This window comes from Nestor notabilis, unplaced genomic scaffold, assembly GCF_000696875.1.
Source record: "Nestor notabilis isolate BGI_N333 unplaced genomic scaffold, ASM69687v1 scaffold28576, whole genome shotgun sequence".
Lineage (NCBI taxonomy): Eukaryota > Metazoa > Chordata > Aves > Psittaciformes > Psittacidae > Nestor > Nestor notabilis.
This window is the reverse complement of record NW_009934665.1, coordinates 6,361-31,546: the sequence shown is the minus strand read 5'-3', so window position 1 is coordinate 31,546 and position 25,186 is coordinate 6,361. Positions and strand designations below refer to the sequence as shown.

General features: G+C 38.7%; 1 protein-coding gene across 1 annotated transcript; it reads left to right on the top strand.

The window, feature by feature from the left end:
- CAPRIN1 (cell cycle associated protein 1) lies at positions 1 to 23,727 on the top strand (the record flags this gene model as incomplete). Its single annotated transcript, XM_010017471.1, has 17 exons — positions 1 to 63; positions 1,890 to 1,976; positions 4,072 to 4,310; positions 4,420 to 4,502; positions 6,336 to 6,473; positions 7,839 to 7,891; positions 7,978 to 8,064; positions 12,866 to 13,021; positions 13,850 to 13,958; positions 14,433 to 14,494; positions 16,595 to 16,705; positions 17,243 to 17,392; positions 17,591 to 17,741; positions 19,623 to 19,817; positions 21,023 to 21,123; positions 22,007 to 22,070; positions 23,207 to 23,727. Coding segments are annotated over 17 exons (1,914 nt in total), but the record flags the coding sequence as incomplete, so codon positions are not given.
- Between the last annotated feature and the right edge of the window lie 1,459 nt (positions 23,728 to 25,186).

Here is a 25,186-nt window from a genome sequence, read left to right as displayed (position 1 = left end):
AGCAAACTTGATGATTACCAAGAACGAATGAACAAGGGAGAACGTCTGAATCAAGATCAACTGGTAAAAAGCAAAAATACTAGCCAGATCTCTGTTAAATTGTCTTGTGATCTTGGCAGGGAAGGAAGGGAATTTCATTTCCTCTTTCCCCATGTTAAAAGCTAGATTTTTCTGAGTTCTGACTTGCCCTCAGTTTTTTTATTGCCTATTTTTTCTGTTAATCAGAACTGAAAGAATAGGTAGAGGAACACGCTGTAATGCTTTGTGCTTGTTGAGGTTAGGTTGTAAATAAGCTGTGGTGAAAATTGGCAAACATTACAACATTTAGTTGTAAGAACTAAATGATACCTTTGAGGTTCTCTGGACATCATCCTTTTCTTCCCAGAAAATGTGCCCAGGGAGAACTTAAGGAGCTTAGTCACTTAGTGGTAGCTTGTAAATACTGTGTGGTCTAGTTAGAGATGTAGCTTACACCAAGGGCTCTGAAAATAAGGTATGTCCATGTGTATGTCACAGCTGTCAGTGCAGCAGATGTGCCTCTTTAGATAAGCTGGACTTAGTGGATGTATGCTGGTTCTTAAAGGAGGTTGTTGTAGAACTTGTCTAAACAGCAGTTTTCCAGTTGTAGTAAATACAAATCAAGTATCAAATTAAATTCAGTCGTATGATGCAAACATGCATATTGGTACTTGAAGAGATTTCCAGATGCTCAGTAATCAACAATGTTTTGTTGGTGATTTTTAACATTGAAAAAAATGAAGGAAAGATATAAATGTATCCTGAAACTATTGCAGCTGGTGGCAGTCAAAGAATTAGCTGCTTCCCTTGGTCCATGTAATCTTGTCATCTGCCTAGGCTTCACTTTGGTTCTGCTGTGCCAACTAAACCGAACTATCACTGTGTATTTTTATTCTTTAATGGCATATTGTGAAAATAAACCATGGTGAGTTTTCTGGCTGAGCAGGGAAGATAACTGGCATTTCATATTGAGGAGGGAAGCTCATGGTTGAGTTTTAAGAAGACCACAGCCTGACTGCCAGACTTCATAAAGATAAAACCTTTTTTGGTTGGAGAAATGCTGAAAGTATTTGTTATTTTCAGTTACATCTTCTGCTTCTACAGTTCAGCTAAGAATGATGAATTTTGTACATCACCTAATGTATATGTGTAATAGGTGTGTAAGTTTCTTAGCTGTATTACAAATGGAAATCCTTGAAAAAAGGGCAAAACCAGTTCATGCTCCTTGCTTTTCAAAGAAAGCAGGACCTTACCTTTTCTTTGGGTCAAATGTTCTTGGAGAATGTACCTCCAAGAACATATCCATTATTAATCTTGTCACAGCAGGAGTGTAAATGTCTCTGCTGGGTTTTTCCACCCCCAATTTGATTCTCTGTAATTTCTTATATTGCAAAGTGGGTTAAGGAGTTTGGATTGCTTGGATGCAAATCAGAATATTAGATTTAAGAAAACAGCAAATAATAAAGATTTCTAGAGGAGGGAGCATTATGCTCTGTATATTGTTTGATTTTTTTGGCTCTGACTCAAGATAACAATGCATTAATTCTCAAACCTTTATCTCTTGAGCAGTTTTGAGTTGCCAGATTACTCTTCTCCCCTGTTCCCCTGGCTAAAGCCAAACAGAATGTCATGGACATGAGCATATATATGCATATGTTTTAGCTTACCTAAGAAACTAGAGGCCCTAAAGATAACCACAAAACTTCTCAGTTTTCTGGCTGGTGAAAATCAAAGCTTGACTTAACATCGTTGCAGTCCCATTCAGAGATGCTGTGTCTCATTCAGGAACTGAAAATGTGGCAGTTTGTTTGTTGGAAATCTGTATTTTTATTTGGGATGGTTTACTTTAGTGTTTTCTTGTTTCTTTTAAGGATGCGGTGTCAAAATACCAGGAAGTGACGAATAATTTGGAATTTGCTAAAGAACTGCAGAGGAGTTTTATGGCTCTGAGCCAAGATGTAAGTAAAGAGCAAGCGATGCACTGCGGGCTGTCCAAAGCCTTAGGCTTTAAACTATTTCACTGGCACTAGGTGCAGTAGTTACCTTGATTTACAGAGGTGAAATGCTCATGATTTCTTGTATGTTTGGCTGTTTCACTCTATGTACTAGGTTGTGTCAGGTTTACTCAAGACTACTCCTAAAAGATTTTTCTGATGGACTACATAAATGTATGGGAGCAAAAATAACGTGGTCATTTTCTGACCAAACGTAATTGTTGAAAACAGGGTGATCACAAAACAAGCCATACAAAATCAGAGACAGCCACTTCCTGCCAGTAGTAACATTTTCTTAAATCCATTTCACAAGCCTGCTTCTCTCTTTGGCAAGTGGCTGAGGGTAACAGTGAAATCGGGATTAAGTTCTAAAACTCTAATGGGCAATTCCAGTTGCAAGGAAGAATTTGGGGGCAGGGTAAAAGCATAATTCCATAGGACTGGAAGATTCTAAATGCACTAGTACAGTTGGAGTTAGTGAGTTACGGAAAGAGCAGCAGTGCTGGTAGTTGATGTTAGTGCAGCAGACTGGTCTAACAAGTATATTTAGTTTGGGGACAGACTGTGTGATAATTTGGAGGGCATCAGCATCCTCGCATTATAAACTGCTTTTTACTTCTGATGTGGTTCTGAATGTGTAGGCCTCTAAGCCAAGCTGCTGCTTTGCTTTTGTTGCAGCAGGGTTCCATGTATGTTTATGGAATGTTAGTAATAAAGAACTTTATTCTTGTGACAAGTTTATCCTGACATATTTCCCTGGTCAGCTGACTGCTGGAAGTGAATCCAGGATTAATAACTTGGCGCTCTACTTTCAAATTTGTTGGCACTTCTTCCTGGTCGGACTTAGTTCTTGTGCAGTTGACTTTAAGATACATCTTTGATTTTAAAAAGGAGGTTTAGATGCTTCAGAGGGAGAAAGTTACTGTCTTGAGTTACAGTTTTCAAAAGCAAAGGTGGAAGTTTTGTATGGTTACGAAGTGAACAAGTGGAATTTTGGATGCTGGGTGCTTGGAATAAGAATAAGAATGGAAGAAACATCCTGTAGGTTCAGACTGATGATGCATTTAGACCAATACTATGACAGCAGTTGTAGGAGGTACTATGCAGAGCACAAGGCTGATGGTGGTCCATCCTCCATTCTCTTCCAGCATCTGTGGTCCTCAAACTGAGAATGTTAGAATAGAGATATTCATGCTCCCTTTAGGGTCTGTCTGTGGACCTCATGTCCAAGAATCTATTTAAATCCTCTTTGAACTTGCTGATGCTGTCTGCCTTCCCAGCCTTTTGTGTTGAAACATTCCAGAGTTCCCTCCCATGGTGTGTAAGAAATGAGTACTTTTTTTGATCTGTTTTAAGCTGATCTCCTTGTAGTTTGAATGAATGCCTCCTCTTATCATGGGGTGTGGTGAATAACAGCTCTCTTGATGTTATCTGCTGGCCTTTGTGGCCTTGGATCACTCTTACTCTTCCAAATTGAAGAACTCAAGATTTACAAGGTCCCCATTCTGTCCCCTTAATCAGTTTTATTGCCCTTCTCTGTACCTTCTTCTACTTGCTAGAGCTCCTCCTTGAGTTATGGAAGCCAAAAGTTGTAAATAGCCACATTATTTGTTTAAAAGGTACTTAATTTTGTACATATTTGCCACTTACATCTAGATCAAAGTTTAGATCATCTAGAGTCAAAGTTTACAGAATAATTCAAAGGTGATAGCAAGCTGGGCTTGTTTCAGATAACCCAGTTGTGATAAAACTTTAGACATGGTAAATACAGTTACTTGACGGAGCTGCTTGTAAGTCATACGGAGAAGTACAGACTTAAGATCCAGTATGATCCAAAGTTTGTGGCATTGATTGTAAAGTCTTGATTTGCAGACTTTTGATTCTGCTTAAAAAGACTCATATTTCACAGGTTATTCTGCTGTAGCGTTAGATTGATAAGTAGCAGTTCAGCGCCAAATCCACCTCTACTTAACACCAAAAGACATTTCAAATCTATTTTTTCCCCTGAGTTCACCACAGAATCCAAATTTAAGCAATTTAATGTTTCCATTTTAACCAGATCCAGAAAACAATAAAGAAGACAGCTCGCAGGGAGCAGCTGATGCGAGAAGAAGCTGAGCAGAAGCGTTTAAAGACTGTACTAGAGCTACAGTTTATTTTGGACAAGTTGGGTGATGATGAAGTGCGCAACGACTTGAAACAAGGTTCAAATGGAGTACCAGTGCTGACAGAGGAGGAACTGACTGTGCTGGATGAGTTTTATAAGCTAGTTTACCCTGAGCGAGACATGAGCATGAGGTAGGCTTAGTGTAAAGTACTTTTTCTTATAATAGTCAGTTAACAATGTATTTATACTGTGGTAATTTAAAGACTTGGTAAGAAATTAGCTCTTAATTATTTTTTTAAGGTTGAATGAGCAGTATGAGCAAGCATCTGTTCACCTCTGGGACTTACTGGAAGGGAAGGAAAAACCAGTTTGTGGAACAACCTGTAAGTATAGTCTGTGTGAAGAGACTGAATTTGGGCCTGAACTTAAAGACAATGTCTGATCTGAGAGAACTTTGGTATTAATGATCTTTGTGAGTTTTTAGAGTAGCTATTTTATTCAGACCTTAGATGGGCTGTAACAAAATAACTTACTGATGTGTGAACTTACTGTGTAGTGTGTTTTATTTTACTGCTGCATTACTCAATTTGAGCAGAGTCTGTTTCTGCTGTTTCAGCAGTATTCTGTTGCTGGTGGTGCTTAGTGGCAGTTCTTTGTGTTCTGGAAACCTGTGCGTAAACAAAGAGCTTTGTCAATAATGTGACCAAATACATAATCTGACATGGACTTTTTCAGTGTAATGTTGTGCTCCCTTTTCTCTCCTGGAAGAAGCATTCTGGTTTTGCCCTATTTTGATTAACTGTAAATCAGGGTTTGATCATGCAGATGGAATTTCACGAACACATAGCTTCTAACATTAGACTTTAAGAAAAATGGCTGTGCTGGGCAGTTGTCTGTTTCTTGTATCAGGGGCAATTTTTGCAGTCTCTTAATTGGAAATCAGTAGGAAAGTTGTAGGGAAGATAATCCTGTTTTGTAAGTAAAATGGCCAACAACTTTCCCCCCTTTTAAAAAAAGACAATTATCCTTATTACATTAGAGTAATATTGAGCCGTGGAAAGAAGTTTTTGTGTTCTATTCATAGGAAGTTAAACAATAGTATTGCAGTTGTTACCTAACCTGCTTTATTGAGGAGTGATATAAGGATAGGACAATACTGTGTCCTTAATAAGATTTTTTTCTTCCTTGTTTGTGGAAGAAATTCATATTGTTTATATTCTTGAAATAAAATTTTGTGAGGAGATACCAGGTTAGTATTTTTTTACTAACTCAATTCTGAAGTGATTGTGATGTTAGATCTTTGTGAGAGCCCAAAGATATGCACCATATATTTATTTCAAGAGGTGCAGAAAGGAGAAGGAATAGGGCTAGTTTTCAGGAGAGAGCTGGTGGATGCTCCTTGGAGACCTAGTCATTCTCTTACAGGATGAAGTTGGGCTGGACATCGGATTTGGATCTCAGGATGAGCTTTTAGTGATAATTGCCTTATTATAGGGACAAATGTTAATGTAGTTCTGTGCTCTTCTCTGTGTATGTATTGACTCTTCTGTTTTGAGTCTGTTTTGTTTTTTGTTGGCCTGGGCAGTCGGTAATGCTGCCTTGCCAGTGTGGCTGATCTGTTTTGGGTTGAGGCACCACAGCGTTCACCTGGGGCACTGAGTGCAAGCTCGTGCCTGTTCTACTTACAAAGGCTTCTCTGAGCCACTTCACCTCAGGGCAAGGTCCTTCATGAAGGTGATACCTGTGTAAAATTTTGTACTGACAGTTATTTTGTAAGGAATTGGCTTACAGTAAATTGGTTGGGTTTAATTAGGAAATTACAAATAGATCAGGTACAGTTGAAATTTCAGTGAGTTTCTAAAAGTTTCCAAAACAAAAGCTGAGCAACTAGAGATGTTTGAAGGAGCTGGAATAAAAATACTGTAATTAAGTTCATAAACTTTGCCTCACTTTGAAGCGTTTCACAAATCTTCTGAAGAGTATTATATACTCTTAAGATTCTCCTTGCCCTTCAGATTTTTCTGAGCAGAAGTGGGTTATCTTGCTTTATTTAATATGACCTAGTAAGGCTGAGTAACAGTGGTGTCCATGGACTAGCTTGGGGCAGCAACATCTTCCCAGCAAAAGAGTAATCAAATTTTTGTGGGATCTTTGGGAAGGAAGGAAAAGATGGTTAGTGTTGAGTTACTGTTAATCTTTAACTTCTGTTTTCGTAGATAAAGCTCTGAAGGAGGTTGTTGAACGTATTCTTCAAACTAGTTACTTCGATAGCACCCATAACCATCAGAATGGATTGTGTGAGGAAGAAGAGGCAGCACCCGCACCTGCAGTAGAAGACACTGTAGCAGAAGCTGGTAGGATTTGAAGATGCCTTGTGACTACTATGTTTGTGTTTGTACTGTCTTGTCTCTTTGGATTCCCCAGAATGATTAAATTATAAATGCAGTTTTAAGCACAAAATTCACCTGTCTCTGAATTCTTTGTGTTTTGGATAGAAATGTCATTTTTTGATAATCAGGTGTATCTTGGCCAGGCAACATCTCTAGGGGCAGACAGCCATTTATTCAGCCCTGCTCTGAGCCATGAGGAGAGAAAAGCAGAGCTGTTGTGTTCCAGAAGAGTTCCATAAGGCTACTCCTGCCAGTTGCTGCTTTGGAGGGGCTGATCCTTCCTAATGATCACATCATGAATGTGTTCCATCATGTGCAAGGAAGGGCTGAGTGTTCTAACTGTGGAGCATCAGCTGGATGAGGGAAGAGTCACTTAGTACTTGCTTTTGAATACATATTTCAGCATTTGGCTGTCTAATATGTCATTTGCTGAAATAAGAACTCGGGCTAGCAGTGAAATTACTTAGAAGCAGGTTTCTGCAAATGCAAATTATTGCCAATATCTCTATCTTCTATTTTGCTTTTCTGTAGAGCTTCTCAGTCTGATTTATAATCAACATTTTGTTTGTAGTATGAAAATGATCAGATATCAAAGTTCTGATTGCCTGAGGCCTTTCCATTTTTTGGTGGTTCATACCAGTTTAATCCTTTTTTAGAAGGGAGGAATTTTTGGAGGAAGCAGGATGCTGACAAACTTCAGAATATGGTACCCAACTTAAGAAGAAAATTTCTGACCTTTTTTGCCTTTTGACTATGTTGTGGAGAAAACTGAAATTTAGGATAGCTGAACATAAGTCTTCACAGCAAGAATTTAAAGGGATTTTTTCCTTTTTAATTCAAACCTCTGAGAATCTTTGCTATTGATGATTCTCTATTCATGTCTTGGCGTTTTTGTTTTCTTCCTTCTGAGACAAAAGGTTTTGTCTTCCTCATAACATTAGGTTTGCTTCTGAACCCAGCAGATACTTAACTACTTGACTCAATATTGAGGCTCTAATTTCAGATCTGTAATCAAAATCCCAGCCCCTTGAAGATGTGTGATAAAGCAACTCCTTCCTTAATGTATAGTAAGCTTCTAATACTAGCTATTACTGCCACTCAGGAGTAGATGTGTGTCTGTTCATTCTTCCACCTAACTGCACTTCCTGTGTGCTGATAGTCCAGAACTCTCCTTTGAAGTGCATGGTTTTTGGTAAATGACTGCTACAAAAAAGTATCAGACTTCTTCAAAATTCCACTTTTAGTGGGAGAGATCTTTTCATCTTCTTTGTATCTTCTACGTCTGCAACGTGGGTGTTTTTCACCTAAATGGTACATTTTTTTTTGCAGAGCCTGATCCAGCGGAAGAATTTACTGAACCAACTGAAGTGGAATCAACTGAGGTATTACTCACTGGAAAGACTGTCGTTTTGTATAGCTTTAATGCCACTTACTTTTACTTTCATACCCTTTCTTATTTTTATTTTAGTATGTAAACAGACAATTCATGGCAGAGGCTCAGTTCAGCAGTAGTGAGAAGGAACAGGTAGATGAGTGGACAGTTGAAACGGTTGAGGTAAGATCTTGTGTACTGCAGGTAAAATTGCAATCCCTGTTTCCGCTGACTCACAACTCATGATAGGTTTTAGTACTGCACCCCTTCTTCCCCAGTATGTGTAAAAATACATACATTTAAGTAGGCTTGGACTCACTACTCGCTCTTCAATTACATATTTAGCTTAGGAGTACCTCAAAAGCTACACCGTCTGGCTAAGTTTGCAGAGAACTTGCTTTTGTTCAGTAGCGGCTTGCTTGCAAAATGGAACTGGAAAGTCATAGGCTTAAAGAGACTTAAGATTTGTGTTTTTAAGACTTTTGTTTGTTTGTTTTTAAGATAACTTTGCTGCAAATGTGGAACTTAAGTTTATCTACAAAGCTGCTGACAGCATGGCATAGTTGTGTGTTGTTTCATTGAGCAGTTCCATGGAGAGGGAGCTGAAAATTACTATCTCAACTAATACCTACTCTGGATTGCATATGCACCTGATTTGATGTTAAAATATGCTTGTATGTACATCCCTGCTTTCAGGAACTATAGTTCTTCAAGTATTTAACTTACTACTCTTTGCAGTTGAGTGATTGTTCACTTGTGATGTTTGTGATATGTTGCTATTGGGATCTGTTCCCAGTTTATTAATGTAAACTCTAAACTTAACTACATGTACAAGTCCATCATCTTATTATACTTAAATTTATGTTGTTTACGTGCTGGAAAGGACAAGTCACATGGAGTCATGCAAATGTTTGGTGTGTTGGAACTTGGGTTGTATCTGTCTGGTAGGAATAGGTATGAGCAACATCTTTCAGGTGCTGGAAACGGATTTTTTTGATTCAGTTTAGCCTCTGCAGCAGCAAATTACAGATGGTCAATTTCGTAAACTCTGCCTTTGTGTCTTCAGGCTCATTTATGTGTAGGAGTGGAGTAAGTGTCCGTCATCTCTTCAGGTGGTGGAAAAGAGAGCAGTCATTTTGATCCAGTTATCTAATTACATGATTTTACAGTCTCTCTGGCTGAAATTTATATCTTATGGTGTGGAAGACCATCAAGAGACGAATAACACTTAGGATGGGTGTGAAGCTTCTAGAGCTAACTAGATAACTTTGCTATGTCAAAATCGTGTGAATGATTTTGATAGTACCTTGTCATAGTATTCCATTACCTTGCTTAAAACTCCGTAAAATATCACTGCTATTGAATGTGATTTAAGGCATCTCTTTAAAAACTGAAGATTGGCTTCAGTCTGTCTTGAATTATACCCAAATTACATCTGTGTTTCTACCAAGTGTCCAGAGTAGTTTAGAGGTTCAGTTCTCTGTCGTTCTTCGTATCAGTAGCATGGGTGAAGACATGGGAGTATAGCACATGTCCTTACGCTCAAAGCCTGTTGTGCTTCCCTCTGCTCTTAAATTGCAAGGTTGTGTATTGCACAGCTGAAAACTCAGACCCTTCCTCATGGGAATAATAATGATACATGGTAGCTGTGTTGGTGTGGTAAAAGAATTCAGGTTCTAGTTTTGTGTCAGGTTGATTCCAGAAACTTGCAGTTTTCCACACATCTTAACTAGTCAGTTAAACCTGGATTATATCAGATTTGTTTTCACAGAACAACACAATACAAAAGAATATATATTTCGGTTGTCCTTTCTGTCCCAGTTTCTTGGACTATGTACAAATAAGCAGCTTGGAGTTAAAGACTTCATAAATGAGAACCTTATTTTCTCAGATTTTAACGCAGAAAGGGGAAATGGAGAGTAACTGTTCTTATTGGCACCAAAATCACATTTCTTATGGAAATGCAGCTGAATTGTCCTTAGGGAAGATGATGATACACATTGTATAGAGCCTTTGTCAGCTTGAGGTAGTTGTGGTATCAGTATAGTAAGAGCTGTGAACGATAGCTGTTAATTTGGGAAGCTGAAAGAGAACATTTAGGCAGAAGACTTCCATAACTGTGAAGGGGAAGGCTATCACAGACTTGTCTTTCAGAAACCCTTGAGTAGACATGATGCATTCAAGATTGCTGTGGTATGGTACGTTTGTAGGTTAAGAAATGATGGTGTCTCACAATGGCATTTCTGTATGGGCCTTCCTGAAGTTTTACATGAAGGAATTTGCTTGTGAATTTTTCTGAGTGTATTTGCAGTTGGATTATACCATGTTTTAATTTTGGTGAAGATGTTCTTTATTGGTAGTGGGGAGGAGTGTTGGTTTGTGGGGTTGTTTGTTTGATTGATTTTTATTTATTTATTTGGTTTTTGACTGCTTCCTTTGTAATAAGTACCTGAATCTGTTTGAATATGAAGTTTTCTCTGTCTTAGATTATGGAACTTTGGTTAGATGGATGTGTGTGTCTTGTGTAGAATTGGAAACTGTTCTATGACTGCCAGAATAATTCATTCTGGTTGGTTTGTGGTCTCATTAAACTTCTGATTTTACTTCTCCTTTTCCTTTGCCCCCTGGCCTTCTTTTATACCCTGTTATTCTCTGATTGTGTCTGAGCAGCTCTGCAGTGAGGTCAAGGGGCAGGGTGTTGGGAGACAGGGTGTCGAGAGGTGAGCTTGCAATTTGATGAGTCAAATACTGTTCTGCAGAGGTTCAGCTCTCCTAAAAGAAAAGTTTCACCATGCTGCTGTGGCTCTGAGAGGAGTGGAGATGAATGGTTGGGTAATTGCTTTCTGAATACGGTTCCTTATATTTGAGTAGTCTCTGCACCATTTTCATGTAGCAGACTGTTAGAAAGCTGTTACCTTCAGAACTACAGCCTGTCCATTGGCAACTTAATATGTAAAACTTGAAATCTTTTTAGTAGTTTCTGCTGTGATTATAATAGGTCAAAGTATCTGTTAATATAGTGTTAATAAGACTAAAGGAATAGGCTCTAAACAGTTCCTTTTGCCATTAAAAAAAGAGGTTTGAAAAAGATATTGTACAGTATTAAGCACCCTGTTAGTACTGTCCTATTTGTGAAAAAGGAAAATGTTTGATACGTTTTTGTCCCTGTTCTGTGTTCTTGATTATTCAAGGTACTGAATTGTTACGAATGATTTGGACTTCATAAGTTGAGTGATGATACTCAATTATTTAATTGAGAATGGTTTTGGCAATAATGGTTTGGGAGATGAGTAGCTGCTGGTTTGACCTCAAGCTTCACCCAGTCACCTGGTTTGCTTTGTTGCTTTACTTTCATTTTTGAACTTTCTAACGTGCAAGAGGTTCGTACGTGTGCTCTAAGTAACATTATCAGGGAAAAAAGCACCACTCTCAGGGCTTCATTGTTAATTTGGACACAGTCCATCATTTGAAGTTTGGAGACTGCATAGAGCGGTTGTGCTTGTTTTCCGGTGTGGACAGCTTTAGGATGTACTTCTATGGGAATTGTCAAATTGCTTCTCTTTGGATGCTAATAGTGGAGATACGGATCTGAAGGGGATTTTGAAGAGCAATGTACCTTGTGGTTCTGGTTTAGTTTTGTTTATTTATTTATTTTTTATTACTTTTTAATCTTCTGTTACAGATGGGTAGGCATTTGGTCAAGGAAAGAGTTATTGGAGCTTGTGAGGTGATGTTATGTGCAGGATGTCACACACAAAACAATGTGTGTAACTCTGAACAAGGAGTAGGCTCTGAACAAGGAAGGTGGCTAGCCGGAGTTCAAGTCTAGAAGTACAGGCCTGTGATTACAGGATTATTTGTCACTTGTCATGATTGCTGTACAGAAATCTGGCTTCTGCAGTTCTAATTAGAAACCAGCTGTTTTACACAAGTATTTGAACTTTCAGGTGCGTTTATGCTCATTTATATCTTGTGCAACTCTATGTTTAAGGCTTGCCTGTTTATCTGGAAGATGGTTAATAATTAAAACTACTCATGGGAATAGAGAAGTGATAGACAAGTTATTGACAATGGTCTTTTTAGAGGACAGTTGTTGACATGAATGCAAACTGAAACCAGTACTTCATGTAACGGGAGTTGCCTCGATAGGAACATTAAAGTGCAACTTTATGCAGCTCGACCGTCCTTGTAACTATCTGTTCTCAAGCTGTTTGATGATGGATGTTTTCAGATGCTCATGTTCAGCTTTCCTGGTTGCTCTGCTGTCTTTGATAAGGTGGTATTTGAAAGCATGTTGCTCTTTGTTGTTCCTTTGTTTGTGCGCCGTATTGGAATACATCCAGTAAATCTGAGCTTTCTTGCCCACTATGAGTTTTGCTTCTGCTTCTGGGCTTCTGGTGTCCCCCACGGTGCTGTCTTGCAATCTTTCTGTCATGCAATGCTGCCTGCTGTTCTCTGAGAACATGAATCAGCTAGCTAGGATAACGTTTGAGAACGTGGCTTAGAGGTGGCTATGAAAACTTGAAGTCTTAAGAGAGATCCAAAAATTCTGACTCTACTTACATTTGCCAAAGATGTATGAGAAAAATAATTGTTCTCCATCTGTGCATATTTCTGAAACTTACTCGTCCCTGCCTTTCAATATCCAAGTGCTGAGAAATTGCTGTCTGAAGTCCTGCTCTAAAAGAAATCCCCATAATACTAACAATTTTTTTGTTAGCACTCTTCTTAATGGGGAATAGAGTAGGTGGAAAGAAAATAGAGCACAGTCTGGACTTTCTAATCCTATTAAGTGCTCAGACCAGTAGCTGGCCACCAGTATTGGCATGACTGTAGGAGGATATAGTATTTTTCTTCAAGAACGCTAGAGTAATTACATCCATAACGAATTAGGCAACAGTCATAAATTTCAAGACCTACTGAGTCACTTCTGTGCAATGTTACCTTAAGCTGAAATTTCAGTTGGTCGCTTGTTTCTTGTTAGGTTGTAAATTCGCTGCAGCAACAGACACAAGCTACATCTCCTCCAGTTCCTGAACCTCACACGCTCACTACTGTGGCTCAAGCAGATCCTCTTGTTAGAAGACAGCGAGTACAGGACCTTATGGCGCAGATGCAGGGCCCGTATAACTTCATGCAGGTATGATGAACCCACCCTACTGTGAAGGCAGAACCAAAGAAAGAAAATAGCACTTCCTGACTGTTAGACATGATTTTAAAGAGTCTGCTGTAGTTTATTGGAAGGATACAGTGGTCCTGCAGACAGGGTTAGTGCTGTATGGCAAGATCTCATCCAAACCCTGCAGACCTGTACTGCTGTCGAAGTACAACTAGGTGGCTATTTAGCTTTTTGGTCCTTGTTTGTGTTAAATCTACAGAGAAGGCAGAAAGCTGTGCACCCACTGGGTGCCATAGTGTATTGTGCTGAAGTGAGACCAGCTGTAAAATATCCCTTCTGTAATCTAGTTCTGAATTCTGTGTTATGAAAAACTTCTACCTATAAAGACAATGCTTTTTGGGTTGCTTCCTGGAGGCTCTCTTCTAAACTCTAAAGTTAGAACAACTAGAAAAGCATTTGGAGGTAATGGTTATATCAGAAAAAGTCTCTCCACAAATGGTAACACCTTGGTGACAAATCAGGCATCCACTTTGTTCCTTTTTTGTTTCTTCCTACAAAGTGCTAATTTAGGATAAAGAACAGTTTGCCACCTATTCGGTCTGGCTGTTAAAATCTTCCTCCAGTTATCTTTTTCTCAGATAATGTATGCATTAACTGAATTTTTATTGTGATAAGTACAGTTTTGGATGGTTTAATATCTTAATTGATTAAAATGTATGGTAAAACCAGCAGTTGTCGAACTGTGAAGTATGCTTCCTTTATTGGGACCTGGTCATTTCTGTGTTCTGAATGTTAATATTTCTGAAATACAGTAAATTGGATTAGATTTGATTTGATGTTTTTCCCCAGGACTCTATGCTGGAGTTTGAGAACCAAACGCTTGATCCTGCTATTGTATCTGCACAGCCCATGAATCCAGCACAGAATTTGGACATGCCACAAATGGTTTGCCCTCCAGGTTTGTAATGGTAAATCCTAAACATAAATATTGGGGAAGCCTGCAAGTCATCTATTAGAAATGCTTCAGTTACTGCTACATAGTAAAAGAGTCCTCAGAAAAAAATAGACTTTGACTACTGGATTATTATTTATCAGGAATGTGATAGTACTTCTGAAGAATACTATTTGTAGGCTTCTGATTTTCACTTTGTTCTAGGTTTTGCTTGGAAAGGTGGAACATTTAACTATTTTTTAAATGGGCCAAATACAGTTTTGCTTAATCTTTTTGGAAATAATTTGACTGTTTTGGACAACTGGAAAAATTTACTTTGCATGGGAATGGTAATTGGAACTTAGAGTATAGCTTGGCCATGCTAAGGGATAATCATCTTTATGGTGATCAGCTCTCAAATAACTGAATTAGAAAGATGGCAATGCTGTTGTGTGAAAGGTTTGATTGTGCTGTGTAGTAAGTGAACTTATTTTACTTCAGTTCATGCCGAGTCAAGACTTGCCCAGCCTAATCAAGTTCCAGTGCAAGCAGAAGCTACACAGGTAAAATGTTTAGTAAATTGTATTTTAAATTGATTTTAGGCATGATTGATATTACAGTAAGATTTAATTTCTAATTATTGAGAAACTCAGCGCTGAGGTTCTGATTTGGGTCAGTTGATTACCTCCACTGTCTCTTCAGCATTGTGGCTTATTAACATTAGTATATCCAGTTTCTATGCTATGCAGACATTGCATATTTTCTGTAATGGAGTCTTATCAGGCATTTCCTCTTTGGCAAACTCTTGGATTCAAGGTTGAAGTACGAGTTTACTGAGGAACTGCACTTCTAATTAGAGGCCTCTTAAACTGGAGGGCACAAACACAGCAGCTTTATGCTGCTCATTCTAATGGCCTGATGTGGACTTCTCAGCAGTTACCAGTTCTTTCAGTCTATGGAGCTCACCTCAGCCTTCAAATTCAGTGTGTGGATGTGATTTTCATTTCACAAATTGACTTCCAACTGCCTGTGTGTTAGGCTGCCATCACTTGCAATTTGTATTCCATGTGACAGTGGGGAATTTTAAGTGTGTTTTTTCATGATTGAGAGGAAGGACTTTGGGAATCTGCTGTGTGTACTGCTGCTCTAACATAGCAGTTTAACTTGAGGTTTCTCTGTGAGTTCTGTTCGAAATGGAGTAATAATTAGATGTGTTAATCTTTGCCTAGCAGTGTTCTCTTTCATGTTAAGCCATGTGTAATAGTATTTTTGATTTAGCTAGAAACAAGTTGTCTTTTATTTGCAGCAGAAATGCCAAAACCAAAATAACTTGGTTACAGGGCATTCTGTATCTGTCAAGTGGGTGTCACCACAAACAGATTTCATGGATTAACTGTATAGTTTTTGTTCTGTTTCTTTACTTGTTCTGTTAAGGATTAGTCTCAGTTGCTTGCTTGGATAGTATTTTACTACTGGAAATGTAGAGCAGTCAGATTGAGTTTAAATGCTATTTCCAGTTGAGCTTTCCCAAAATTCCTGTTGAAGTAGCATCTCTTAAACTTGCTTCCGCATTGTATAAATGTTGTGTTCACCTTTTCATTAAGATATGCCAGTTTATTACTGAATTATCTAGTGATTAAAGAGCTTTCTGATTTTGTATTGAGCGTATGTGGCATCTCTGAGGGACTCTGCTGGTCTCAAGTAATGAATCTGATCCTGTAGGTACTTGAAAAGCAAAAGAAAAATCTGGATAGATTGTGTATCTCAGAGTAAGAGTAGTGTGAATTGCTTGCTTTATCTTGTCCAGATTAGATCTGCAAATTTAAAGTCACTTATTTGTACAGAAACAGGAATGTGGTGGTTCTTTCATTTAGTTTCTTCTGCATGTACCTGCTGAAGTGGTAGCACTCTTTGCAGTCTTGTTGTTTTGTAGGTGTAGACTATTGTTTTTGGCAGAGAATTCTCTCTGTACCAGCTTTTATTTTACTGTTGATGATGTCTGTTTTTTCTTGCTTTCCTTACCTGAAGCAATGCTGCCAGTGATTCTCTTTGGGATCTTACAAGCAGTAGCTAAATGTACCTCTTTCCTTTTGAACGCTCGGCAAGGTGATATGAACACACCCATCAGTTATCAGTTGCCTCTTAAAGGCATTGATATCCTTAAATGCAAAGTCCTCTGCTTTGCTGGTTAGGGTTTCCACTGGGCTCTGTGCAGGGGAGCAAAGGCTGTAAAATGAGCATATCCAGTCCACTGGAAACCAGCACTTCTCTATGAGCTTGGAGTTCTCTCATTTAAACTGTTGTATATTCCTCTCTCTTTCTTTTCCCGTGCTTACTGTTATTGTAGTTGGGGTTGCCTAAGGAAATGAGGAAAAGGATATTCTTTAGTAGAAGCAAATACATGTCCAGCCAGTTGAGAAACATCCACAGAATACAATCTGGCACAGGGTGGGTGGTGTGACATGTTTAGAATACATGTCAAGATGAGGTGGTTAAATCTCTTACTTGTTAAAACAGTCTTTAATTTGTAATGGTTGTAAAGATTTGCTGGAGTACATACTTTTATAGAGAGTACTGATTCTAGAGTTCTCTGATACTTTTATTAACACTGTTGTGTGAGCATCAGCTGACTTTTGGGGGGCTTTTGGGGTTTATTTTGTCAGGTTCCCTTGGTTTCTTCTACAAGTGAGGGATATACAGCCTCCCAACCCATGTATCAGCCTTCTCACACAACAGAGCAGCGGCCACAGAAAGAATCAATTGACCAGATTCAGGCAAGTCTTGATTTCCCAGGGCTGGGAAGGACTGTGCTTGCAGGTGGGATCAAATGTTAATCTATGGTTCTTTGTAAATAAAGGTGTGGCTTTTAATTCTCAGTTACCTATATATAGGACTGCTTCAATTCCATTTATTTTCCACATTTTGAACCTATCTGTGACCAGTTACTCCTTCACAGTAGGACTTTTAATTAACAAGATTGTTTAGTTAGATGCCAGCATAAGCATCAGTGTTGTTGGCTTAAGAGATGAGATTTATGTTTCATACATTGGCTAGCAGGCAGCCCAGAAACTTGTTCATTTCCCCCTCTAGTTTTTTCCTATTTGTATTTCAAGTAATTGAGGGAGAAGACTGGTAGATTTTTGCTCTCCCATTATGCTGTTGTGATGAGGCTGTTCAGCTGAAGTAGAAAACACTCGTTTGTTGAGGTGAATCTGAGGCATTGTCACTTTTTTATGTGGTGTTTTGAGGTTTAAGTTAAACTTTTGATATTATTCAAAAGCTGCTACAATGTTGTTTGTTTTAATTATTAGGCTTCAATGTCACTGAATGCAGACCAGACCCCATCATCATCATCACTTCCCACTGCATCCCAGCCACAGGTGTTCCAGGCTGGATCTAGCAAGCCTTTGCATAGCAGCGGAATCAATGTTAATGCAGCTCCATTCCAATCCATGCAAACAGTAAGTAGTAGATTAGTATCAAGTCCCTTTATTTTGGTGGTCATTCTTTTTTTGTATAAACAGTGGAATCAGTCCTTTAGTTACATAAAATAGTCTTTGATTATCCACATTTGTCAGAAGTGGATAATTCTTTACATGATGCCATGAAGAATTTTAAGAAGTCAGTTGGACCAAAGAGCTGTTTTTCTCACGTTGCAGGTATTCAACATGAATGCACCCGTTCCTCCTGTTAATGAGCCAGAAACCCTTAAGCAGCAAAACCAGTACCAGGCCAGTTACAACCAGAGTTTCTCCAGTCAGCCTCACCAAGTAGAACAATCAGATCTTCAGCAAGAACAACTCCAAACGGGTAAGCTTACTTCAGCAAAAACTAAAATGCAGTAGCCTCAGTAAGGCAGATGATCAGGCTCTAAAATCCTAGATGATGTAGCAAAACATGTCACACATTCTCAACTGTTCCTACTCTTGGAAGCTTTCCCCTGAGCAATATAGGGTTTTGTTATTCTGTCTCGGTTTGAATACCCAACAGGGGGTGAAATTCAGTATATATGTCTCCAACTGTTAAAGAATTGGTTGGTTCAGTTTTATATGGGTTAAAAAAAAAACCCAACCATGAAGAGGATTAAGGGTTATTCTAAAGATGAAAGCAGTATAGTGGAGTACTTTCTCTGCTGATGTTAAGGTTGAATGCTTAAAAAAGATTGTACCATATGAGATGACATTTCAAAAAGGAAATAGTAAGCTAGGACTGAGAACAAATACAGATTGGTTCTGACAGATGATGGAAGGTTCACAAAGATCTAGACCTTTTTGTTTGCTAAAACCAGTTAGACATGGTTTGAAATCAGCAGGCAAAATGCTTTCAAAGTGAGCAACTTCAAAACCCAAACCAAGCAGTAAAATAAAGTCTATGTACAACGCTGTTCTTCTCCCAGCACTTCCTTACTTTACACAGAGATAGAATTTGCAGTTACAGAGAGGGATTTTGAGTGAAGTACACAGGACAGACATACCAAGGGTGAAGTGCTAACAATTACTGGAGGTGGAGTGAGGAAAAGGAGCCTGATCCTTTTTCTCTGTAACTGATTATGATCTTGAAATTCATTTTCCTTGCAAGTTGGGATACTGGGGTGGGTGGATAAGAAGAGGGAAGACTAAGTTTTCATTGTTTATCTATATGGGTTTGAGCCATATTACACTGCAGGGCAGAAAGAGAGTCTGGGGACTGCTGCTGTTGAATGTGGGCCATGCAGTATGAAATGCTTCACTTGCTGTAACAGTAAAGGGAACTCTCGATACACAGAAAATGCAGTGGCTTTAGAACAACATCTGCACATATTAAACACCCCAAAGGATGGCCACTTCGTGCATTCCACAGGAGTCAATGGGAAGCTGGGAGAAGGGAGGATCTATGCAAAAGTTCTGTCACACTCTGTGATTGAGCAGAGTAGATACAAAGTTGTGTTCTCTTTTGGGTCATTTTCTGCATATAAGAGAGGCTTATTGCTTACAAATTGTGGCATCTTCCTTCAGTGTTTGGTATCCAGCTACATTTTACAGATGTTTTGCTCTTACAGAATTCATCTTTCATTGCACTTACTGAGCCTATAACCCTCAGACTGCTTTTGTAACCCACTTCGTTCCCAACGATGCCTGTGAATATGTTGTGGCATACCTGACTTCAAAGATGTAGTCTTACTTCAAAGAGCAGATAGTCTCAAGCTATCCATCCTGTTCTGGCCTCCCCCATCCTGTACAGTCAAAACATCAGCTTGGTTAAAATGTTCCCATCAATCCCACCTTAGCACAGCTGGGAGAGAGAATTTAGTTAGCGAAGGCAAGTATTTCTTAGTGGCTTTCTGCCAGTTCAGAGGGAGGAAGTTACAAAAGTGGTTTAAATTACTCATAACTGGGGGGCTTTTGCCCCTAGTGTGTGTTGCTGATTTTTAAGTGGTTTGAAATAGCACAGGAAAATTGCATCTGGATTGGGAACACTTGCTGTTGACTTTACACTAGATTCTTCTTAACACTGACTTGTATCAACTCTCTACCATTTCTAGGTGGTTTAAATATTGTGGGATGTCTGGCTAGTAAGCTTGATACTTAATTCAGCAAATCATTTTTCTTTGAATGGGTGAGGATTTCACTGTTGAGTTTGAAAAGTACGTTTGTGGAGACAGAAGCAAATGCAGACTCTCATACTTCATTTTCCCCCTCAATTCCAATCTAGTGGTTGGTACTTACCATGGCTCCCCGGACCAGACTCATCAAGTGGCAGGTAACCACCAGCAACCTCCCCAGCAGAACACTGGATTTCCACGGAACAGTCAGCCTTACTACAACAGTCGAGGAGTGTCTCGTGGTGGATCACGTGGGGCTCGTGGCTTAATGAACGGTTACAGGGGACCGGCAAATGGATTTAGAGGTAAACAGCTTTGTTAAACTCACTCATTTCACTTTGGCTTCTTTCTGGAAACACAGTGTCAAGATACCCGAGTATTACACTGACCTGCTGTTGTTTTAATACTGCAGTAGTAGCAGCTTTCTGAGATCTTTAAACTTTGTAGTAAAGATTCCATTTGCTTTAGCTAACTAAGCAACTTAAATTTGAGGTGTTTGGTTTGGCTTCCTGTTAGGCTGGAACCAAAGAAGTATCTTTTCTGTGCTGAAGGCTTATTGTAGTTTTGATTAGGCATGTCCTGCAGGTATAAGCAAACACAGAAATGTCCAGCAGAATTTCACAGCCATCAAGGGAGAACTTTGGATGCCAATTGATGTTTCAGAAATGGTTTTTATTTCCAGTTATGGTGGTGGAAGCAGTGTATTTTAGACTTCTGTGTTTCATCATATTGAGAATAGGCTGGATAATGTAGAAATATAAGAAAAAAAGAAAGTCCAGAAGTTGTTACTCTGCGGGAATTAACAGGAACAGAGGAATGATGTTGGAGTTCTGTATAAATAAGAGAACTGTCATGATTCCTGGAGGTTATTATGTGAGGGATGTCAGTGTTATGAAGATGTGTCTGTTGGAATGGGGGAGAGAGACAGTTTCCTTGTCAGGTGGTCTGGGATTAGACTAATGGATGCAGTGCTGTCTGCTTTTGCCATGTTCTCTTACTCTCAAGTGGTTGGAGAAGAACCTGTACAATAAAAATACAATTGAGAGTAGTAGGGAATGCAATGATTGCTACATGTCTGCTTAAAGTTGGTCTAGATTGTAGTAGCATTATATCCTTGGGATGGGAACCATCCTTGGACGTGGTGCTCAGCACTTGTAACAGTCTTGGCACAGGAGCGATTTCTTGCTTGTGTTGGCTGTTGTGGCCTTGTAGGTCACAGCTGGTACATTTCAATCCTAGTATTACATTTAGCTCAGTATTGATTATATAAATAAACCTCAAATTACTAGAGAAACACATTGACTTGCTACCTTGTCCCAGTCCTTACTATGTCTTCATTCTTGTAATAGTATTAGCACTGATGTTTGCTTGACTTGCAGATAAACTGTACTTACTAAAGGGTTTGTTTTCCTCAGTTTTAGGTAAAATGCTGTTACTGCTTTTCTTTATATGGTAGTATAAAATAGCAGGTTATCATTTCCAAGTGAAAGACTTGTGCCCTGTTCCTTAGGAGGATATGATGGCTACCGTCCTTCCTTTTCCAACACTCCAAACAGTGGTTACACGCAGCCCCAGTTTAATGCTCCTCGGGATTACTCAAACTACCAGCGGGTAAGCTACCATTGTGTTGTGACAGTGTAGAAGTAGATGAAGAAAGTACCTGTCAATGAAAGCACTCAAATCTATTAGTGGCAGATTTTCTGGGGGCTTTCTTTACTGCTAATGAAGACAAAAAATTCAGGTACTAAACAGATAGTTAGAAATAGCATTAAATGTCTGATTATGATTGGGGAAACATTTTCTGTTTGGCTGATTATTCTCTGAAGGAATTAGCCTAGTAACGAGAGCAAGGTTGAGTTGATTATAAAGAACTCTAAATATAATTATTTTCACAGCTTTGTGAGATGGAAACTTAACTTAAATCCATTGAAATGAATTTTTCAGACGTGTTTGGAGTTGCCAATTCTTCTGCAATGCTGATATAGTACTCTGAAATTTGTGTAGACTTTTGTTCTGTTTTGTTCTGTTTGAGCAAAGCTTAGACTGACTGGAGAATGCTTAGCTCTGCATATCCCCAGACAAGTATTTGTAAGCAAGTGAGATGACATTTTGATCCTGCCATTAGAATGCGGTTTCATTTATTGACTGGTCCTTCAGCAAATGAATCTGTTTGACCTCTGGGTAGCTTGAAAAATTGGAACACTAAATAGGGATTTACATTTCTTACTTATATTGAACAACGTAACTTGTAATTGGAGAGAGATTTGGTCATTGTATGTTTTATTATACCTGCAAGTTACTAGTAGGAGTAAGAAGTCATTTTCCTAAGATGACTTTAAACTAGTAAAATACTATATGCTGAGGGTCACAGGTGTTTTGTCAGTGCATCTTGTTTGAAAAGAGCTCCTTATTTTGTTGGCAATTAATAAGTTTCCTGAAATGTAACCAAAAGCCCAGTTTTTATGTGGTAACCTTTTTCATTTCTTTGCTTCAGGATGGGTATCAGCAGAATTTCAAACGTGGCTCTGGACAAAGTGGACCTCGGGGAGCTCCTAGAGGTAATTCCTGAAGTCTGAATAATGGATTTGGGCTGAATGGAAGTTTTTGATCCAGCTGCTGGAGTTTTGGATTTAAAAAGCAACCTCACTCCTTATTCAGCAGGCCACAGTCGAAGAATAAGCTGATTTTCCTCTGGCCTCGTAGCTGACCCTGCTTTTGAACAGGAGTTGGACTTGGAGGACCTCTGGGGGTCCCTTCTGGCTTGAATTGCACTGGGATCCTTTGAACATGAGGTGGAAGTCAGCTGTCAATTGAGAAATTCTTTGAAAAGAAGTTAAAACAACAGTTGCTTTTGACACTTTAAATATAGCAGAACTGTTTATTTGCCTTTTATTAATGAAAGCCTTAAAGTTTGGGGTTTTTTTTGTCATGACTTAAGATCCTGCTTACTTAGGCGTGTTAGTAATTTCCAAGTAGGTCTTGCTTATAAAGCAGACCTTGGCCTTGAGCTGTCAGCTTACAAAATTGTATGTTGCACTAAAAGATGTCTTAACTACATCTGTTGTAGAGGTCTCTCTTAACCTAAGAATACAAAACTTCCATCTCTTCCTTGATCCTGTAGAACTGTTGCTTTTAGCTTACAGAGGTGTGTTGTCATAAGAGCATTTGCCGTGTATCCATCTGAGAAAACCAAACAAGAAACCTCACATACATAATGAGGCTGTAGCTGAACTTCTACATTTTATTTTCAACACTATTTCCACAGTTTGGGGATGTTTTTTTGTGGTTTGGGTGTTTTTTTAGTATAGTTTTTGTGTGTTCTGTCTCAGTGCAGACATTTCCTTGAGAATCTAGAGTTACCACTAGAGCATCTTCTCAGCGAGGACAGCTCGAGGCTGTACATTCCACTGTCTGTGAAACCAGTAATTGCCTTACATTACTGCAAGTTTTTTTACTTGAAATGGTTACAACTTTGTAGTTATGGGGAAAAAAAAAGTATTGGGATAAAGCTGAAAACTGTAAAGACAGGTTCTATACTGCTGAGTTTTGATTTGAAGGAGCTTTTAGAACCATATATAGTCTAGATACACATCTGGGAATTCTTACACAGTTTAGACCAGAGTTTTTAGGAGGTTACTTTTTTAAGTAACCTGACTTCATGCATAATTCAAGAGGATTTTTATATGTTTTCTAGGTCGTGGAGGGCCCCCAAGACCAAACAGAGGGATGCCTCAAATGAATGCTCAGCAAGTGAATTAGACGAATCCACAGGATTACATTAAACGCCAAAAACACGCTGGCCAGTGTACTATACATGTTACCAGAAGAGTTATTATCTATTTGTTCTCCCTTACAGGAAGTTTGTTGTAAAGGGACTATTTTCATTACCCATAATGACAGGACTACAGTTGCCAGCTTTATATTACCTGGATATTGAAAGGAACGAAACAACGTTTACTCTGCATGTTCTGTCCTAAGCATCATCTTGAGCCTTGCACATGAGATTCAGATTCCTCACCCTTGCTAAGAGTAAAGCAAAAAAAAAAAAAAGGCAATTTTCAGGGTGATCCAATCTCCATGGTTAACTGAAGTGGCAGGAAAAAGCAAAGACTCACTTCTGACATTTAAAAGTGATGTAACAAATTTGGATAAAACCTGCAAATTCATAACGATTTACTGTGATGGCAGTTGACAAAACGTTCCCATGAAAGGATGGAAAAGGTGAAGTGTGGCTTGATAGAGCAACTGCATTTCAGCTTTTTCATACTCAGTTGAAGCACTGAACAGTTCAAAGATGTGTAGTGATGCATTATTTCCCTAAACAGACAACTGGGCTTAGAGCCAGTTCTTGACAAAGAAGCAGCACCCTTAGCTGCAGCACTCCTCATCACCAGGGCCCTGTTCACTGTGGCTAAGGATTTAAGATCGCTTGCCTAACTGCTAATGTAATTGTGTAATTATTTTTAAAAAGAAAAGAAAAGACAGAAAAGAAAGAAAATGGAAAAAAAAAAAGATCTTTGATTTGGCACTTCCAAAAGAATTTTACAACAAATGTGAGAGAAAATCTTGATGGCCACTGTATATTTGATGTGAAGTATTTAGATTCTCTCTTTGAAACACTTTTTAAGTTTCTTTGATAGCAATGACTTTTGTAAGGATTGGTATTCTCTATCATTCCTTATGACTTGCACATTGTCTGTCACTAATACTTGACCTTGCTGTATTATCACCTAAATAACTGATGCCGGTACTGATGGAAATCTCTAATGGATAATCATAACACTTTTGGTCACATGTCCTTTTGTCTTTCCTGCAGCCTTGAAGGTTTTAAGAAATCTCAAATGCCCGCTGCTGCTGCCCTTTTAATTGCTATCTTTTGAAAAGCACCAGTATGTGTTTGAATTGATTTCCCCTTTTAAGGGAAATGACAGCCAGCAGTTACAGTTCTAATGGTATAAGCAAGACAAATAAAACATGTTTATAAAAATTGTATCCTGGAACACTGGTTTTCAACGACTGAAACAAATTCAATGTGATTGGGGTGACATTTCATAACATTTTGTTTGGGGTTTTTTTTTCCCTGATAGATTCTCTTTTTTCCTGACTAGATGTAAACCCACCTCCTGTATTTCTGACTTGATTCTAATAGCTGTGACTTCTGGGAAACTTCTTTTTATGGACTTTTCCTTTTCATCAAGGCAGCAATGTATAAAAGAAATGGCATAAGACTAGGAGCTGGAATATACCAAGTCTTATTCAAGTTTTACTGCATACTTGTGATAGAATCTTCGGGAAAATCACTTGTGCCTACCTTTTGCGCACATGCACTCTCTCTGCAGTGGGGAGAATATATTGATAGCTGCCTCCATAGAGGTGTTGGTAGTTCTGTTGCATTCTATAGCACGTGCAAGAAGAAAAGTGCTATGTATATGTTAAGTATTGCTCATCCGGTAATTCCTACCTGTGGAAAGGTGAAATTAAGGAACAGCTACGTGTTGTTTAACTGTTGTATACAAAACTGAAGGTTGTTTTCACTCAAAGGGTCATTTCTACTTTGTATCACAACTTGAGCTTTCTGAACTTGTAGTCAGCTATTTTGACTTCATTGTGAAATAACCTGAAACTCCATACAAATAGGGGGTACTATCACTTTTCCATGTTCTGTGTGAAGAGT